Genomic DNA, 20,983 nt, shown 5'->3' with positions numbered 1-20,983 from the left:
GGTGGCGCACTCCTTTAATCCCAGCACTTGGGAGACAGAGAGAGGTGGATCTGTGTGTCTGTGTGAGTTCGAAGCCAGCTTGGTCTACAAGAGCTAGTTCCAGGACATACTCTAAGGCTATAGCGAAACCCTGTCTCAAAAAAACAAACTAATATAAATAAATAAATAAATAAATAAAATAAATAAATAAATTGTGTGTGCGTGTGTGAGAGAGAGAGAGAAAGAGAGAAGGAGAGGGAGAGGGAGGGGGAGAGAGAGAGATATGAATGAAGTGGCTGAGAGGTCAGAAGAGGCATCGGATCCCCTGGAACTGGAATTACAAATGGTTGTGAGCTTCTTTGTGGGAACTGGGAACTGAATCTAGGACCTCTCCATGAATAGTCAATGCTCTTAATCACCTTAAGAGCCCCTGGAAAAGATTTTTAAAGGGAAACAACATTTTAAATTTGAATTGACTTAAGCTTTATTGGAAGCTTTGTATAGATAATAAAACCCATCTACTGGGAGAAGTTTTGTATATGAAGAAACTTCTAGGAGAAAGCATTTGAGATAGTTCAGAACATTGCTAGCGTAGGAATAACTTCGGTCTGCTGGGTACCACTGTTCAATGTCTTTTCAATACTTAAGTGGCTCTTAACAGATTATGAAGACTATCCTCTAATAAAAAAGGTCCAGATACCTGTGTGGCTTCAGATACAAATTTAAGAGGCTTAATTGATCTTTTGTTCATTAAAATTAATCTTTGCTCATCAGTTGTTTTGATACTTTATGTGGGTAGCTTGTGCTATGTGTTTACTGCTCAGTTTTCCTCTCTTTTTAACTTTTATTGATTCTTTGTGGATTTCACATCATTCATTCTGATCCCACTTTTATCTCCCTGTTTCTCAAATGTGCCTTCTGCCTTGTAACCCACCGTCCCAAAAACAAAACCAAATTCAAAAGAAAAACCAAAAGCCTAACAAAACAAAACACAATAAAGAAGAATCTTGTCATGGAAGCTTTAGTGTAGCCTCATGAGTCACACAGTTTACCCTTTAATCCATACATCTTTACTTAAATGTAAATGTTCACTGCCATGAGTCATTGGTCTGGCTCCAAGCCTCTGGTTTCTGCTACACCACCGTTACTGGGCTCCTCTTAGTTACCCTTTTGTTGTCCTGTGTCATGGAAATCCATTTTTCTGACTTATATTCTTTCTTTGGTGTTCCTGAGCCTTGAGAAGGAGATATTGATGTAGATATTCCATTTAGGGCCCAGCATTTGGACCCTTGCATTAACTGCTACACACTATGGAACATTTCTCTGGTCAAGGTTGAGAGTAGCTCTATAAACATAACATTTAGAAAGCAGTTTGACAGTATGTCCATTGAGCAACGTTAGTGGATTTCCTCCTAGAGCCCATGACTTCTCGAACCATGAGCTTCAGAACAGGTTTAAAGTACCAGGCATGAATTCTTACCTACGGCACAGACATTAGATCCAATCAGAAAGTGATTGGTTACCCCATTTGGTGGTTTGAATAGTAATGGCCCCCATAGGCTTTAAATTTATGATTATTAGGAAGTGGTGCTACTTGAGAGGGATTAGGAGGTGTAACTTTGATGGAGGAAATGTGTCATTGGGGGTCAGCTTTGGAGTTTCAAAAGCTCAAGCCAACCAAGCCCAGTGTCTCTTCTGCTGCCTTCAGATGCAGGTATAGAACTCTCAGCTACCATGTCTGACTGCATGCCACTATGCTCTCTCCCATGACAATAATGGACTAAATCTCTGAACCCATAAGCAAGTTCCCAATTAAATGCTTTATGAGAGTTGCCACAGTCATGGGGTCTCTTCACAACAGTAGAACAGTGGCTAAGTGTATTATCTTACAAAATATTAGGTTTCTGTAAGAGTTTATCATACATTCTTAGTTTTGGTTACCCCTTCTAATATCTATGTAACCTCTGTGCTCCGATTTCACCAATGGGTATGTCTTGCTTGGCAGGTTAGTATTACAACATTCAGGGTTCACCGCTGGGTAAGACCATGGATGAATTTTCTCCCCTAGTGGCTTGGATAGCAACATTAAGTACGTTGAGGACTAGCCAGTGAGAAGTTTTTAGGTCAGTTCCAGCTTGACTTCTGTACTAGTTAAGGTGGGCAACCAAGAGCAGTGGTTAAAAAAAAAACCTGTGTTGTTTTGGGAGCCTATTTAACCAATAACTGGTAAGAAAATGTTGAAACTGGCACTAAAATTTTCATTTAATAACTCATGTCTTCTAGTAGATGCATAGTCTACCCATGTGTTCCAATTCCTTATTTTTTTTTTTTTTTTTTTGGTTTTTCAAGACAGGGTTTCTCTGCAGCTTTTTTTAGAGCCTGTCCTGGACCTAGCTCTTGTAGACCAGGCTGGCCTCGAACTCACAGAGATCCGCCTGCCTCTGCCTCCCGAGTGCTGGGATTAAAGGCGTGCGCCACCACCGCCCGGCCCAATTCCTTATTTTTATATTACATTTTAAATTTAGTTTACAAAGTAGTGTGTTCCCAAGAGTGGAGAGATGGCTTATAGCACTGACTACTCTTCCAAATGAATTGCATTTGAGTCCCAGTACCCACATATGGAAAAACAAACCATAACTCCAGTTCCAGAGGCTCTCTTGCTCTCTTCTGGCCTCTTGTGGTACCAAGTATCCACATGGGCATACAAAATACTCATACACATAAAATAAAATCTTAAATGTGATGATTTGAATAAGAATGACCTTCATAGGCCCATAAATTTGAGTATTTTGTCACCAGAGAGTAGAACAGTTTGAAAGGATTAGAAAGATTAGGAGGAGCTGGAGAGATGGCTCAGTGGTTAAGAGCACTGGCTGCTCTTCCAGAGGTCCTGAGTTAATTCCCAGCAACTACATGGTGGTTCACAACAATCTATAATATGATCTGGTGCCTTCTTTTGGCATACAGGTATACATGCAGAACACTCATAAATCAGTATAAATTAAAATTTAAAAAAAAAAGATGAAGAGATGTGGCTTTGTTGGCTTCAAAAGCCCAAGCCAGACCCAGTGTCTCTTTTTCTTATGTGGATCAGGATTATTAGATGCTATCCTTAACTATTTCTGCAGCATACTCCTGCCTGCTGCCGTGCTTTCTGCCATGATAATAATGGACTAAGCCTGCAAGGAAGCCCTCAATTAAATGCTCTCTTTTATAAGAGTTGCCTTAGTCATGATGTGTTGTAAGGAGGTCGCTTGTTTATTTCCTGATTGCTCACACAGAAACCATATTATTTGCAATACTTTTTGGCCAATAGCTTAAGTGTATTTCTGGCTAACTCACATCCTAAACTAACCCATCTCTATTAATCTGTGTATCGCAACATGGCTGGGGCTTACCGGATAAAGTTTTGTCTGGCATCTGTCTGGGGGGGAGGGAGATGGCTACGTGGCTTCTCTTTGACTCCACCTCCTTTCTCTCAACATTCAGCTTAGTTTTCCCCACCTAAGTTCTACCTTGCTGTAGGCCAAGCCAATTTCTTTATTCATAAACCAATAAAAGCAACACATAGAAGGACCTCTCCCACACCATTTCCCCTTTTCTTTTTAAACAAAAAGGGAGGCTTTAACATAGTAAAATTACACATAACAAAACAGGTATCAAGTAAGAATTATAGTTACAACATTTACATTTACTTTTTTATCATAATTGAGGAAAACTATAACTATTGTTCATCTCTATCAAAGACTCCAGGAGGATATAATATTACCTAAGTAAACAGGAAGTGCATTGTAAACAACTTTCAAAATTCCAGAATTGACAGAGACTTACTTCTTGCTGACTGGACAGTCACCCAAAGTTCTTCTGTACCATTGGGGCATCTATCTTCAGCCTACAGGCCCATAGTATCCAGCAGACTTTTTTTATGAAGCAGAAAATTTCAAAGACATTTCAGCCCATATTGGCAGTTTGTCATTCACTTTTGTTCTGTGTCCTGTAGAATGTCTGGCAGTCTCTTTCATGAAGCAGGAACCCTGAAGGATATCTCACCTTCTTTAGGCAACTTCAGCAGTTATTTTTCTGTGGGTCCTGCATGTCCAGTTCATAAAGCAGTCCAGGCAAGAGGAGTTTTCTGTCCAAATGGCCAACAAACTCCATAAGGAACCTCTTCAATGCCCATTATCTTATTGAAGTAGTTGGTGCTGCCAGGAGCAGATGTGTCTCACTGTCATGAAAAGTCCTAAGTTCTTAAACATTTTAAATGTCATATTCTACAGAAATGTTTGAAGATTATCTACCTGAAATATCTCTATATCTAGAAAACCTAACATGACTACAAGCCTGACTATTATAAATAAGTATCTATTAACCTGTATGTCTTAATTATACATTACATTTCTAAATGAGCTGGACAAACACAGTACCTTAATCAAGATCAGAAATACATATAACAAAATTGACCCTAAATTTGTATCAATAGAGCAAGATCCATACCAGTGAAAATCTCTATAGCATATCCTCCTTTAAATGTAAACAAACATTTATAAACAATATTTGGGAATATGGCCATAGTTCTCTCCAAACTGCTTCCTGCTATTTGTTGGGCAAAATAATATTGGGGGTGTTTACAGCAACCTTTCGGCGGGGGGGTGTCTTGGTCCATCAAACACTAGCGAGCTTTTTCAGGGATAGAATTTGGAATGGGAAATTCCAACATCCTGACCTTTGTGGATATATATGGACAGCAGTAGGGCTTCCACTTAAACACAGAAGTGCTCCCTTGTCCCACATCTTTGTCAGCACTTATTTGATTTCTTGGTGATAGTCATTCTGGCTGGAGTTAGATAGAATTTCAAAGTAGTTTTAATTTGTGTTTCCCTGGTGACTAATGATGTTGAACATTTTAAAAAAATACTTATTAGATGATGGGTGCAGTGTCATACAACTTTAATCCTGTCACTTGGGGGTAGAGACAGGTTAACCTTCATGAGTTTGAGCTTCGTCTACAAGCAAGTTCCAGGCCAGCCAGGGCTGTACAGTGAGACCCTGTCCCAAAAATCAAAGATAAACCAAAATATTATAAAACACATAAATGTCTATTAACCATTTATATTTCTTCTTTGGGATCTCTGTTCAGTTCTATGACCCATTTTTTTATTGAGTTTTCTTGGTGTTTCATTTCTTGAGTTCTTTGTATGTTCTAAATATTTAATCTTCTATCAGATACATAGCTGGCATTCTCTGGGCTGACTCTTCACTTAAATGAGAGTTTCCTTTGATAAACAAAAACTGGTGAGTTTCATGAAGTTTTAATTGTTGATTACATGACTGTATTTCTTGAGCAATCACAGTGCTATCCTAAAAACACTTAAAGTGTACTCTATGCTTTTTCCTCTTGCAGCTTTTGATCTTAAGTTGAGGTTCTTGATCCATTTGTAGTTGCTTGTTCTTTTACATGTATAGATTCATTTTTCCCAGAGCCTTTTTTGAAGATGGTGTCTTTTCTCTAGTGTGTATTTTTGGCATCTTTATCAAAAATCAGGTGGCCTTGTATCTGTGTCCTGTATTATTTTTTGTTGATCAGTATGTCTTTTGAATACTGTGGCTTTGTAGTATGATGAGATCAGGTGTGGTGATCCTTTAGCAGCAGCATTTTTTGCTCAGGTTTGTGTTTCCTCTCTAGGATCTCCTGTGATTCCACATGAACTTAAAGATTGTTCTGTTTTTGTGAAGAATGCCACTAGATTTTTTTGTTGGAATTTCTGTCAATCTATAGGTTTTTTAGTAAGTAAGCCATTTTCACAATACTGATTTTTTTTCTAGTTCATGAGCATGGGATATGTTTCCATCTTCTGATTCTTCCTCATTTTCTTTCAGAGTTTTATAATTTTTATTTATGTGAGGTAGGGAGGAGAGAGATGACTTTTATATTCTTTATAGGTTTCTAACAAGTTTTTTGTTGGGCTTTTTGTTTTTGTTTTTGTTATTGTTATTTCTTTGTTTTTCAAGGCAGGGTTTAATCTGTGTAGTCCTGGCTTTCCTGGAACTCCCTTTGTAGACCAGGCTGGCTTCAAACTCAAAGATCCATCTGCTTTTGCTTCTGAGTGCTAGGATTAAAGGTGTGTGCCACCATGTTTGGCTAACAAGTTATTTTTTAAAGATTATTATGAATTAGATTATTCCCCTTTGCCTTTCCATTTTCATTGGTATCTAGGAAGACTAATGACTTTGTGTGTTAATTTTGTATATTACCACTCTACTGCAAGTATTTGTCAGTTCTAAGAGTTTTCTGGTAGAGTCTTTAGGATCTCATATGGAACCTTAACATCTACAAGTAGTGCTGCTTTGACTTCTTCCTATTTTGTCCCCTTTATTTCCTTGTCTTCTGCTCTAGCTAAGACTGTTAGCACTGCACTGGATGAGAACAAAGCAGGTAAACATCCTTTTCTTGTTCCTGATTTCAGTGGACATGCGTGGGTTTTCCTCCATTTCACATAATGTTGGCTATAGGTTTGTCGTATTATGCTGAGCTATGTTCTTTCTACTTTTAGCTCACTTGGTCTCTCTCTGTGTCTGTCTGCCTCTGCTTTTTGAGGCAGGGTTGCTTTGTGTAGCCCTGACTGTCCTGGACTTCACTCTGTAGATCATGCTGGTCTCAAACTCAGGTCTGCCTGCCTCTGCCTTTCCTAGTGCTCTGAGTTTCTTTGGGACTGTTAACATTAAGGGATGTCGAACACTGTCAAATTCCTTTTCTTCATCCATTGGGGTGACTAGGTGATATTTATGTAATTTATAGTATTCACTGATTTAACCATATTAGAGTATCTCCAGAATAAAGCCAATCTGATATTTTCTTTTTTTCTCATTTTTTTATTAAAAATTTCCATCTCCTCCCCTCCTCCTCCCCCTTCCCTCCCCTCCGTTCCACCCATACCCCCACTCCCTCCCTCTCCAAGCCAAAGAGCCATCAGGGTTCCCTTCACTATGTTAAGTCCAAGGTCCTCCCAACTCCCCCTAAGTCAGGAAGGTGAGCAAGTGAGCAACCAAACTGACAAGGCTCACAGTGAGCCCGTCCATGCTGTAGAGTTCAAGCTCATCGCCGTTGTCCTTGGTTTCTCGTCCTCCCTGATATTTTCTTGAAGTCAGTTTGTACCTTTATGTATGTGTATATCACATATAATGGCACACGTGTGGACATCAGAGGACAACTGTGTGAGTCAGTTCTCTCTTTTTACTTTGTAGGTCTTGGAAATTGAACCCAGGTCATCAGATTTGGTGGTAGTTGCTTTTATCCATTGAGCCATCTCATTGGCCCATGTGTAGCTGTCTTAAAAGGAAAAATTTTATTTTTGTAATTAAAACATGAGTTAATTTAGAAGTATAGCCTTAGCTCGGGGGAAGGGTAGACATGGGGAACCAGAGGCTAGTGTTTGGGGTGGGGGACAGCTCTAGTGTGGGTTAGTCCAAACAGTAATGAGAATACAGCTTTGACACACAGACACAGGAAGCAAGCAGGATATCTACAGCCAGACAGGAAAAATGTGGAAGGGTGACACAGCAGCACAGCTGTATAAAGAATCCTCCAAAGGAAGGAGTCCCTCCCACAGACCTTAGCCTAAGTACACTCAGAGTGTGCTGCAGAAGGCTGTCACCAGACATCCCCTGTGTTAACTAACCCCACTGTCCTAACTGCCTCAGAATCTGCCAGGACCAGTGCCAAGTTGGGATGTTTCCTACTACCTGCGTACTTTTCTGTGCAACACGGGAAAGAATAGGCAAATGGGGCTGAAGAGATGGCTCGGCGGTTAAGAGCATAGCCTGTTCTTCTAAAGGTCCTGAGTTCAATTCCCAGCAACCACATGGTGGCTCAGAACCATCTGTAATGAGGTCTGGTGCCCTCTTCTGGCCTACAGGAATACACACAGACAGAATATTGTATACATAATAAATAAATATTTAAAAAATAGGCAAATGGAGTGCTGCCAGCCAGCCTTATAGAGGGGGAAGCAGCTTTGACCCTTCTGAGAAAGAAGACATTGGGAAAATACTGATGTGGGAGGATGGATACATTGGGAAAGAGGAAATGACAGCAGCTCAAATAACTGAATTTTGTTGCAGTAGCTGGTAGAGCTCAGGGGGTCATTGAAATGGGTTCTTTATCCTGGGCAGCAGCTCTGAAGAAAGCACAGCAGTTAAGGATGTCAGTGATACACATAGCTTGCCATCACCCTGAGGGATCCTGAAAAGACAAGAATAGCCAGATGATGTGAGCTCTTGAGTGTTGACTACTGATTGAGCAGAACAGTAGTTCTATTACAATAGCCAGGCAGTGGTGGCACACACCTTTAATCCCAGCACTCAGGAGGCAGAGGCAGGCGAATCTATGTGAGTTTGAGGCCAGCCTGGTCTACAGAGAAAGTTCCAGGACAGCTAGGATTATTACACAGAGAAATCCTGTCCCAAAAAGCTTTTAAAAAAAGAAATAGTTCTGAGATTATTTCTCTTACTGTGATTTGTCAGATACTACTTTGGGAGTGTTTCCTCTGTTTGTTCCTTTAGTTGCAAGGGAGAAAGGAAGAGCTGGGCCCTAATGTCCGCACTGGCTAATATCTATCCTGTTGGTGTATAAGGGAGCCAGGGTAAAATAGATTATCCAGATCGCCCTCTGATAAGTGAGCTATGGGCCAGACCCTGTGAGCTGTACCTGGAACTGCCTGATAAACCACGACCCCCTCCCTCCTCAAGCTGTCCCCTTTTATCTGTGATAAGCTGCTCCAGACAATCCCAGAGCACCAGGTGATGTCCCCCAGGGTCCAAATATACAGTGTTTTTCTGATGGTTATCTTGTTCCTCAGTCGTAAACACTGCTATGTCACGGTGCTGCTCAGAGGCCACTTGGAGCACATAGATCCTATTTATTTACTTATTTTTGTTAGCAGAATTCGGAAGCTTCACGTTGGGCTGCAAAGCCAGAGCTTGAGCCAGCAGCTGGAGAGAGTCCAGGACTGGAGTGTTTGGGGATTTGGGGTGGAGAGCAGAGGGAGAGAGGGAGTGGCAGGAGGGCAGAACAGTACAAGCAAGCAATCCACATTGCTTTGCCTTTAGCTTTGCTATCAGCAGAGTAGACTTCAGTTGTGCTAGAGGGCCACCTGGCCACCATTGCCGAGACTGGAGGGAGGGCGCTGCCTTACAACCCTGAATTAACCATATTGCACCAGACTATTCCAAGTAGCTCCGGTTCTATCTTTCCCTTGGAGGCAAGTCTCCTCCCAGTCCCCTCCTGCTCCTCCCCCGTTCTGTGAGAGATGATGCGGTTCTCCATCGCTAGGCTCTGCCGACTGATGTCACTGGCAGCGGGAAGCATCAGCAGCCTGATCACATGCTACCTAGTCTGTAATGCAGATGGGATAGGGGTGTGTGGGGGGGGGAAGGGGCTATATGGCAACTATTCTTGTTTGAACGCCTGCAGAAGTACAGAGGCAGCAGCTGCAGCATCCAGCCAGCTTGGATGTCTTGCCTCTGAACCTGGGGGAAACTATTATTGGTGATATTTATTGTTGATAGTGTTGAGGGGAAAGAACCCTTAACTCTAGGGATTTGTTTTGCTGTTCTTTCCAAAGCAGACTTCCAGGACTCTGAAGAAGCAGTTACAAGCAGGATGCTTTTTCCCACCTCTGCGCAAGAATCTCCCCGTGGCCTTCCAGATGCAAATGGCTTGTGCCTTGGCCTGCAGTCACTCAGTCTGACTGGCTGGGACCGACCCTGGAGCACTCAGGACTCTGATTCTTCAGCCCAGAGCAGTACACAGTCGGGTGAGTGCAAGGGAATGGGATGACTGTCTGGGGGAGGGGGAGCAAGTGGGGTAGTGAGCTAAGATACCAAAGCAACAGTTGTTCTGTTCCCCCTTTGCATCACTCCCCTATATACACGCTGTTTTGCAAGCGATGGTAGCTGTGAGTGTTGCAAGACAGATAGATCGCTGCTGGCAAAGGCAGATGCAGCTTTTCTAACTTGCCCTGGCAAATTCCCTGGAGTTATTAGTCTACACCTGAGGTGGCTCTGACAAGGGTCTCCAAGGTTACAACCTTTTGCAGATATGATCCATCTAAGCCCCTGGTGCCCAGGCCTATCTTAGAGATGATGAAGCAAAACACTTTTAGGTGGGGGAGGGGACTTAAGAGACTGATTGCTGGATGACCAGATTCTGTTCAGTGGTTTTAAAACTAGAGAGCTATATGTGACAGTTGGGTAGCCCTGAGTCATAGCAAAGATGATTATCTGAGCAATTTTATTTGAATTAATATTAGGATTGCATTAACATTATGTTAAGAGCATCAATCCTGGAAAGGGGCTGACTAGGAGGAGGGTAGGGTAACTCCCATTTATAGAGAGGAGGAGGAGGAGGTAGGTGGTCCTCTCCTCTCCTCCAGCCCTGCCTTGTCTGTTTGTTGAAGGTTACTAATAGATGAGGGGCCACTCCCCTTTAGGATCCCTTGTCTTCTGGGTTTCAGATTATTGTAAACGGATTACAGGGAGTTTTTCATATACCTTTGAACTACTTCTGGTCAGACCTTCCCATTACATGTTTATTCCCTTCTTGTGATACATAGGGGAATATTGGCCTGATGAAAACCTTAAGATTGTCCAGGAAGAATCGTGAACTTAAATGCTACAGTATTACTCAAAATCAATATATTTTACTTTAAATTGTGTCATAATACAAAAGTATTAGCAGCTTCTGTAGGAAAAGGGAAAATGGGGGACTGGAGTACCTGTAGGCACTGCCGCTGCTGCTGGCAGTGGAGCACACTAAGCTGCTGTCCTTTCGGATAACCTCCCCAGTCTAGGACCAGCAGTCCTGACAGCAAGGTGCTGCTATGTTGATTTCTCTGGCCTCCACCCTATTTGATGCAGGTGGTTTTTTGTTTGTTTGTTTGTTTGTTTGGGGTTTTTTCCCCCTTTTGTTTGGTTTTTACAATGCTTTGCAGAGTCTGGGACTCTTAATGTATATTAGACTTTGGTGAAATGCTTTGGAGAAGAGGAAGGTTGATTTTTTTTTTTTAATTGGCTTGTGGGTAGGATCTCTTGAAGGTAGAGTTATCTTGAGTGCCACCTGCTTTTTATCTAACGCCAGCTTTTTTGGAAAGGTTGATCACTATCCTGTTTCCTAGACCAGGAAATGTGCTACCATTCAATGTCCTTTGCTTTGGAGGCCACATTATGTTCCTTTATCTGTTCTTTGAAACAAGCCTTGTCCTTTCTTTACTCCCACAGGATCTGAGCAAAAGAAGAACTCACACGAGAGATGAGCACCTGTGTGTGGTCATCAGTGTCTGATTTGTGCTGGCATCAGATTGGGGTGTGGCTCTCCTTTGGCTCTTGTTTCTCTTAGCTACAAAGTTAGCTTCTGAAATAAAACTTCAGGCCCTTAGAAATTTAGATGTGTCCATCTTGAGACTTGAGACTTAAAGAGCCTGCTCTAACAACCAAACAATAAGATGATTGCTCAGAAATGAGCTGGGCAGTGTAACTGCAGGACCTTGTCTCACGAAAGCAAGAAAAGAAGAAAAGTTGGGTCTAGACCTAATTCTGTCAGCTTTCCTACTCTCTAAAGAACCTAGTCTTACAGCTGTTGGTCTCAAAGGGGGGTGTTTTCTTCACTTTCCACCTCAGCACTTTAGTGATAAATATTACATCATTCTGTGACTCGGGGAAGGAATGCAGTCTGAACTTCTGAATTTGTGAAGATCTGAGACTGGCCCCAGTATAATGATCTGCCTGTGAGGGCAAGATTAGCACGGGTAATCTCTTGCTTTCTGGGGCTCAAAGACACACCCATCCCTCATCTCCATGCAGTGTTTTCCTTTAGGAGCTGTGATGGTAGCCTCCTTTCCCTACGCTTTGTGCCTTCGTGGAAAGCCCATATTATGGTGCCATCTCCTAGAGTAGGATGGAGCCCTCCCACCAACCAGCTGCAGTTCCAGATCGTGCTGCCTTGCCAGTAATGCAGGAACACTAAGCCCACATTCCAGTGCCCACACTGCCTTCCCATCTGAAAACCGTCTACTCAGTTTCTTGAGGAAGGGAGGAGATAGTTCAGTAGCTTCAGGAAATCGTAGTTGTACTTGAAAGCAGCTTGGTATCCTGTCTCTGTGTGGAACCTGGGTGCAAGCTTATTGCTTAGATTCTGGTCAGTTTTACTTTCTCCAGTAAGTTGTAGCCTCAAAACTCACTGACTTTACCACTTGGAAGTATTTGACAGTGCATTGGGCAAGGTTGGAGAGTAGGGCTCATGACAGAAAATCTTGACTATAAATTCACTCAGTAGACATTAAGCACCAGCTGTATGCCAGGACCTGTTTTGGGCACTAAAGGTGCATCAGTGGATAGGATAAAATCATTGCCATTAAGAATCTCTAGGGCTGATAAGTAGGCTCAGTAGGAAAGGGTGCTTGCCACCAAGCCTGACAACTGAGCTTAATCCCTGGGACCCACATGGTAGAAGAAGAGAGCCAACTCCCAAAAGTTGTTTCCTGACCTACACACACACATATACATGGGCACACACAGAATAAATAAAATGAAATTTGAAAGATTTTTAAAAGAAAATTACCACGACTATCAAAGGATAAGTCCTTTAATAGAATGTCACAGTTGGGGATGCTTCCTTGGTATCCTGGGATAGGGAATGGAGTGACAAATAGCTACCTTATATCGATTTTTTTTTTGATGCTAGCACATCACATGATTTTAATGCTTGCACAGATGATAAAAAAGGCTCACAGAAGTTGCAAAATGCCCAAAGTGACGTACCTATTAGTGGACTCAGCATCCCAAACCTGGTGTCTTTTGTTCTGAAACTCATGTTCTTCCTCTGAAACCCCTTTCTGTGACAAGAACCTTACTATGTTAGACATACAGACTTTAACCTCATGTAGTGCAGGGGCTATGTAGCCAAAGGTGACGTGCTCTCTTGATGAAATCTCTTCAGGTGAGGTTGCCGGACAGACAGTTCCCACCTGCTTTCCATCTTTGGTCTCAGTTCATCAGCTTAGCCACTCACTGGATTTGTCTTTCTGTCTCTCCCCTGACTCCTGTGTGTGCAGCATTACTCAGCAGGAGAGTGAGTGATTTTGAATCTACCTGAGGGACCTGAAAAAAGAACTCTTAATGACCACTTTATACAGAAGCCCAGTGGGCAAGTGAGATGCTCAGCCTAAGGATGCCAGAGGACATGTCCTGTCTATTCTGATTCTCTTTTAGAAGTCTCATGGGATTAAACCTGGTCACCATTTTTAGTTTCTGTACTGTTAAGGAGTTGAATGGAATGCTCCCTGTGTTGTCATTTACAGACCTCCCCAATGATCCAAGAGTTAGATCAGCCCGTGATGGCACAAATGTCTTTGGCATTTTTCTCTGCTCTCCCAACCTTTTTTTTTTAACAGTGTTTATGAGGCAGCATTCAAAAATGGGTTAGGCTTCTATGTGGAATATGGACTTCCTGGGCCCAAATCTGCTTGAGTTCTCTACAAGCAGCCTTTAGAACTAAGGGTACATATAGGAAAGACTTTCAGTACACAGCTGTGTTTTATTTGGAAAAAATGGCTCCTGGTCTAGATTATCTGTGACTACTCTTAACCAGATAAAAAGCATTTGGTGATGGTGTCCTGAACCCAATCCCATATCAGCTGTGAGCTTGAGCTGAAAGGTGTGTCTTGCTATACAGGCATCCAGTGCCAGTCCCTGCTGCTGTTGCCAGTGCTGCCATCAGATCTGGGCACCTTTAGACTCTTAGAGAGTGAGGCTTCAGAAAATTCCAACAATGACTCAGCTGAAAATCCAGGGACCTGGCATAGAGAGAAGGGTGAAAGTGGGGAAAGTTAAAAATCAGTCTAAAAATATTACTGCTGATTTAGTCTCTTCTTCTCTGAAATGGCATTAATGAATTGGAACCTTCTGCCAGAATGGGTTGTAAAGGGACAGTCAGGTTACTTAAGGGCATCTGACTTTGGGTCACAGTTTCCAGAAACTTGGCTCATTCTGTGGCCTGAAAGAGACCTCGAACCAGCTCAATTCTGATTCTCGCCTATTATTTACATTCGTTCTATCCCCATTGCTCCACCAGCTGTGTGTTTGCTCCATTAAAAATATAAGTGTGTTTACCTAGATTTGTCTATAACAAAATAGTAATGAACTTTGGGGAGTTTAAAGCAGATGTATTCACTTATTTAAACTTTTTATATTACCAATTTGTCCTTTGCTCAGTGATACAATAATGCCTTTTTGTGTATGTGCAACCTTATCCTGTAATGTCTGAGCTGTCTCTCCAGCCCCAGAAATGTCTTTTGGAGCAACTGTCCTGCCTTTTTTTAAAAACATACCTACCTGAAGCAGTAGGCCTTAGCTCTCTTTGTTTCTGTTCAGTGTGAGAGCTTTTTACAACATGCCCCTAGTTCTGGCCATCACTTTCCTAAAAGTATTCCTTGTCATTTTTTAAAAATATTCTTTATTATTCATGGCACTTTGTTTCTCTGCCTCTCTGATTCTCCCTCCACTCCCACACAGTGCTTTTAGAAATTAGACTCTCTGTGAAATGTCCCGTATAGTCACTTTGGCTTCCTACGTCCTTCAGTGTTAGTCTTCAATTATGCTGTAAGAGTTTTATTTATAAGCTCCAATCTTTAAATTAAGATAAAATCATTTCTTATGAAGCATGTTTAGGTGTAGTAAGGGGAATAATTAGAAACTTAAAGTAAGAAACCTAGGTTTTTGGGGGTTTTTTGTTTTGTTTGTTTGTTTTTTAGATTGCCGTTTTCAAAGCTTTAATGTATATATGCAGACCTTACAGGAATCTTGTTAAACTGCAGTTTCTGATTCAGACCTCAAGTAGTATCTAAGATGAATTTTAGTGAGTTCTTACAATGACCATAACTAAGTCTTGAGACCTCTCTTTTAGGTCCCCTGCACTTCTGGTAAGTGAGATTGCCCATCTGTGGTTAATGATCTTAAATGATTTGAACAAAAAGGAGGTGTGCCAAGGACATGAAAATAAGGAGACATGAGGTTCTGACAATGCTTTATAACGTAGGTAGTGAGTGATGCACTTCAGAAGATGGAACTTGGGAATCAGAAATAAGAGACTCTGCTCTGCTACTATATACATGTGCATTGCTGACCTCAAAACTAGTTTTCTTTGTTAAGATGGACTAATACATTTTAGAATTTAGGTGAGGATTCCTAGCTACCCAGAGTACTTCTGACATGTTAATTTTTCAGTACCATAGAAAAGTTGCTATTAGTAAGAACTTGGTCCAGATAATAAAATTGATGACTGATCATCTCTGGAGAAAGTGGAGTTCACTAGTGTGGTAGGCCATTTTCTATTCAAATGGGCTTGTTACATAGTGGAGGATTTCTGTGTTGTTGTTTGAGACAAGGTCTCACTATATAGCTTTGACTGGCTTAGAGCTTGCTTGTAAATCGAACTGTCCTTGAGCTCAGAGAAATCTGCCTGCCTGGCCTCCAAGGACTGGGATTAAGGGAGTATGCCACCATGCCAGTCCTCGTAGTAGGTCTCTATAGAAGATTTCCATAGGTACAATTCCTCTTGTTATGTTAATTTGCAAGAGCACCAAGATACTAACCGATCATATGTTAGCTGAGGTAGATAGAATTTGTAGCTAGTGAAACATGTGCCAATATAAGTGAATATAAACTGGAGTGAATGAGTAGAGTCACCTTTAATGGCTACCATGTTGGTTTTTGGCTCTTTCCCATCCATTTAAAAAACAAAACACAATCTTTTTAGGTAAATGTATAGTTCCCATAGCCAATTCTTGTCCTTAGTGTCCCTAGATATGACCCCATTAGTCCAGTCATTCTCTTGGGCATTTTAAAATTTATTTTATGTGCATTGATGTTTTGCCTACATGTTTGTCTGTGTTGAGGTGTCAGATCCCCTGGAATTGGGTTACAGACAGTTGTGAGCTGCCATGTGGGTGCTGGGAGTTGAATCCAGGTTCTCTGGGAGAGCAGTCAGTGTTCTTAACTGCTGAGACATCTCTCCAGCCTTGCCTGCCTGCCTGCCTGCCTGCCTGCCTGCCTGCCTGCCTGCCTGCCTGCCTGCCTCCCTCCCTCCCTCCCTCCCTCCCTCCCTCCCTCCCTCCCTTCCTTCCTTTCTTTTTCTTTCTCCTTCCTTCCTTTCTTTTTCTTTCTCCTTCCTTCCTTCCTTCTGGGGGGAGGGGGAGTGCATATTGCTTTGTGCTATATGATGATGCAATGACACAGGTCTGACCTCAAAGGAAAGAGAGGTATTTTATATTAGAGCACAGTATTAATGAATGCCTATGGCCTGGGAATGTAGATTCAGGTTACCCCAAATACATTCTCTGGTAACATTCTGATGAAATTTTTATATCATCAAAACAAAAGAAAGTCATAAGTTAAGGCACCTTAAAGATACACCAGTGATAGCCAGTTGTAGTGATACATGCTGTAATCTGAGCACTTGTCCATCAGAGACAGGAAGATCACTAGTTTGAGGCCAGCCATATATACTTAGACAGTTCCAAGCCAGCCAGTGCTATATAGTTGAGACCCTGTCTCAAATAAATAAATAAATGAACTGGTTGAAATGCTAGGTAGACAAATTATAGCAGAGCCAAAAGTTCTCTGCTACAGACTTTAGATGTTACCTGATGACATTCTTAGCCTTTAGGGATAGTGGAAGCCAGAGGCTTTTTGCACAACCCCAAAAGATTTCTCTTAAGATTTGTGTGTGTGTGACAGAGACAGAGACAGACAGATACCTAATGAGTCCCATTATGATAGTTTACAGGATATGGCCACCTTAGTTTACCAGTGGTTCCATTGCTGAAGAAAAAGTTACTCCTCTATCAACTGCACATAAACCCTTAGGGAGGGGTTGATCTGAAACTTTTAAGGTATTTTTTTTGCCAGGCAGCACCTAGTTATTTTCTGAGCTCACTTCCTCAGCATCATTCATTCCTTCCTCCTTGTCTACTTGCAAGTTCTTCCCCGACTCAGATTCTTTCAACACCAGGAAGAACCAAGTTGTTTTTATCATCATAGTTGGCTCTTTTATGACTTTTATTTTATATGTGTATTTTTTCCTGCATGCATATGTGTGTATTACATGCATGTCTGGTGTCCGCAGAGGTCAGAAAAAGCTATCAGATCCCCTGGAACTGGAGTTGCAGATGGTTGTGAGCCACCATATGGATCCTGGGAACTGAACCTAGGTCCTCTGCAAGAACAGCCAGTGCTTAACTTCAAATCATCTGCCCAACCCCTCTTTATTTGATTGTCTGCTCATTTTTGACACCCTAAGCTTGTTTTTGTAAAATGTGAAGAAGGAAGTGGCCCTCTAGGGCAGCAGTTCTCAACGTCTGTGTTACAACCCCTTTGGAAATTAAACAACCGTTGCACTGGGGTCACCTAGTACCATTAGAATACACAGATATATACCTTACAATTCATAACAGTAGCAAAATTGTAATTATGAAGTAGCAACAAAACTAATTTTATGACTGGAATTACCCCAACATGAAGACCTGTATTATAAGGGATGCAACATTAGGTAGACTGAGAACCACAGCTGTGGGGGCATTAATACCATTTCAGTAACTGACAAGCATAATGATCTGTAAATTTAACAATTTTATTTTGCCAGGCTTTGCAAGACCAGGGAAGAAGCTAAAATCTGCTTGTCTCTTGCCAATTTTGAAGCATAGACTCAGGAACTTGGATGACTTTCAGTTATTTCAGACAGGAGTTTGATAAGACAAAGATTACTTGAGAAGTTTATCAAGGATTTTTTGTGATGGTGTCAGAATCTAAGCATTTTGAGACATTTAGTTCCAGTGTACGGTTAAAGTGATAGTACTTGAAAACCACTTTGAAAGGCCTAAGGTGAGAGAATGTTCCCCTGAAAAGCAAAATAATAAACTAGCTCCTTTGTGGAATTATGTTTGGCTCCCTGAGAACCATAGATGGTACACATACTAAAATAAGAACGACTGACCACAGACTGGTGAGATGTCTCAGTGGGTAAAGGCACTTGTCACCCAAGCCTGGTGTCCTGAAATTGATCCTTGGAATCCACATAAAGTTGAAAGGAGAGAACCACAAAGTTCTTAGATGTCATGGTATGTGTACCCACATGTACATCATACACACACATACACTACCATTTGTCACACACAGCATGTGTCCCCACTCATATATCACATACACATATACACTAGCAATAACAGTAACAATAGTAGTATTAAAAGATGATTATTTACAGAGAAAATTCCAGGACTGTTACACAGAAAAACCCTGTTTTGGAAAACGGAAAGAAAAAAAAAAAAGACTGGTATTGGTTAAAATGTGAAGGGACTTGTCACTGCTGAGGGGAATTACCTTTTTTTAATATAAGCATTTTTACCATTATAGAATAACAGTTGGATAAATACATCCACAATATTGCCTGCATTTAGGAAACGAGACTTAGAATGCACATACTCACTATGTCTTTTTCTAGGGTGAAAACAAAAGTCATATGCCTGAGGATAGTGGGCCGGCCCAATCTCATGATAATGCTGTTTTGAATCTTGTGTGCATGTTCTGTCACAAATGACAGTTGTCTAGTACCCCCAAGTGATGCCTTGACTTTGATTACAGACTTGCAGGGATCTGTTCCTGCCACTTGAAGGTCTGGGAAGAAACCAGCTTTGGATGGCCTGTTTTCACTTCATTCCCAGTCAGAGCTGAAGTGGGGCAGTTATACTCACTGTTTATTTACTCACTGTTTATTGAACACTTTTGTTATTTGGGTTCATCTTGATGGATGGATGGTGTGGTGGTTTGAGTGAGATAGCCCCATAAGTCTCTGGTACTTGAATTGGTTTGAATACCCTAATTTGGCTGCTTGGGGAGGATTAGGATGTGTAGGATGTGCAACCTTGCTGGAAGAAGTATGTCACTTGGGGGCTGGGCTTTGAGGTTTCAGAAGACTTCATTCCATTTAGCTCTCTCTACTGCTTGTGGCTTGAGAGTCGGCTGCTGCTCTAGTTGTCTGCTGCTTGTTGCCTCTGCTCTGTCATCTAAAACGTGTTGTCTTTATTCTTCAGATAAGTAAAAAGTCGAATTAAAACTTCTCTCTTACTATTGATGAGTCCAAACTTCATAGTGAAGCCCTTTTATTTTTTTGTCCTTGTGGATAAAGGATGTACTTCTCTCTGGCCCCTCATTACTTTTCCTTCCTTTCTCTTTTTCTCCTCTCTCTCCTTCCTTCCTTCATCCCCTCCTTTTTCCTCTCCTTCCTCCCTCCCTCCCTCTCTTCCTTTCTTATTTTTTTGAGACCATATCCCAGGCTGTCCTGGAGCTCTGGGGTGTGCTGTGCCACATCAGGCTTTTATTTTATTTTATTTTATTTTATTTTTTGATGTTAGGTATTTGTTTATTGTGTTGGGAATTTTTGCTGAGCACTTTTCATCTGCTGTCTGACTATTGAACCTGGGGAGCACTGTTGTGAAATAGTTGGTATTTCACCCAAGATGCCAGTGAGAAGAAAGAACCCTCCAGGTGAGCTTCTCATGGTTAACAACCATCTGAAGGGAGTTTCAGACCAGGGTTTTCATACCAGGTTTGTTTCCTCAGATAGTGGACTTTGAAATCATTTTGCTTCCATCCTAAATACTTGAAATTTGGGGCTGCATAGAAAATTTGTACATGTTAGAAGTTCTCAGAAGAGAATTCAGATGGGACATGCCAATGTTTGCTATATTAGTCTGTGGTGGGTTACATGTAATTCTGTGTTTTAGCACAATGCCACTAGAAAAGGTGGGACTCTTAATAAACGCTCTAGCCAGTAAAGGAATATGATTTTTGACTTCTTAAATTGTACTACAGGTGTATCCAGTCATTAACAGTAGCTGTACCCAGGGTCCCCAATGACAAAATCTCAGGTGACAGTACTGCTCCTTAAGCCTGGTGTCAGAGAGAGAACAGTTTTGCTGCTACTGTAGCAGCAGGAGCTCTGGAGTTCAGTCGTCCTGTAATTTCTAATTAGAACTGGGTGGCCAGGCCTCCCAAACCATCAGTTATTTGTACATTATGGTCTGTGTTTCTGAAATGGTCTCAGCGGTAGATCCTGCCTTGGGTGACTATGGGAGAAAAAAAATGGGCTCTTGTCTGGAAATAAAATTAAGAGGTCATGAGCATTCCTTTTCTTTTTTCTTTTCTTTCTTTGTCTTTGTTTTTTTATTTTTATTTTTTTGTCATCCTAGTATTAAGCATGCTCCAAAATCCACTGGGAAATGTCCTAGGAAAAACCCCCTTGAGCTTCCTGTCTCTGGATCCCCTTGGGTCTGACTTGGACAAGTTCCCAGCACCCTCAGTTAGAGGATCTCGCCTGGACACCCGGCCCATCCTGGACTCCCGTTCTAGCAGCCCCTCTGACTCAGACACGAGTGGCTTCAGCTCTGGATCAGATCATCTCTCAGATTTGATTGTATGTAACATGCTCAGGAATGGGGGAGGTGGAGTTGTTTGTGTGTCCTAGGGGGAAAGATGGTGCAGTGTCTGTCTAGAACTTGAAACAGTACCTGTCCACCAGGATGCATGCAAGCGAGATCATCATCAGGCACCCTCTTTATAGCCATTCATCCTTAGCACATTCAAGTGCACTTTGAATGTCCGTGAACAATACATTTTAGGACTTGTTACTCCAAGAGCTATTAGAGAACAGTTGTAAACAAGAACATCTTGGCAGTGTTCTATTTCTTGAAATACATGAATGTTTTCTTTTTAGCCTTTAAATGATATTCCTTATATACCTCTGTGTATAATAGCCCAAATTTTATAAGTGGTATTTTAATAAATGATCTTAATTCACAATTAATAGTGAACACTGGAATTTTAAACAGGATTTGACTTGAGCTCCTGTACTTGTGCACTGATCCATGCCAACTCAGTCTGAAACTTTCATCAAATTTAT

The 20,983-nt window shown here is 41.5% G+C and overlaps 1 protein-coding gene across 1 annotated transcript in view; it reads left to right on the top strand.

Moving 5' to 3' along the window:
* Window positions 1-20,983, top strand: part of Cpeb1 (cytoplasmic polyadenylation element binding protein 1) — a 72,482-nt gene that overhangs the window by 38,356 nt on the left and 13,143 nt on the right. Inside the window, 3 exon segments of the mRNA XM_038313928.1 lie at window positions 8,770-8,775; window positions 9,600-9,791; window positions 20,274-20,497. Of these exon segments, the coding sequence (XP_038169856.1) occupies window positions 8,770-8,775; window positions 9,600-9,791; window positions 20,274-20,497 (422 nt within the window).

The sequence above is a fragment of the Arvicola amphibius genome, chromosome 12 (assembly GCF_903992535.2).
Source record: "Arvicola amphibius chromosome 12, mArvAmp1.2, whole genome shotgun sequence".
NCBI lineage: Eukaryota > Metazoa > Chordata > Mammalia > Rodentia > Cricetidae > Arvicola > Arvicola amphibius.
This window is presented reverse-complemented; position numbering and strand designations above follow the sequence as displayed.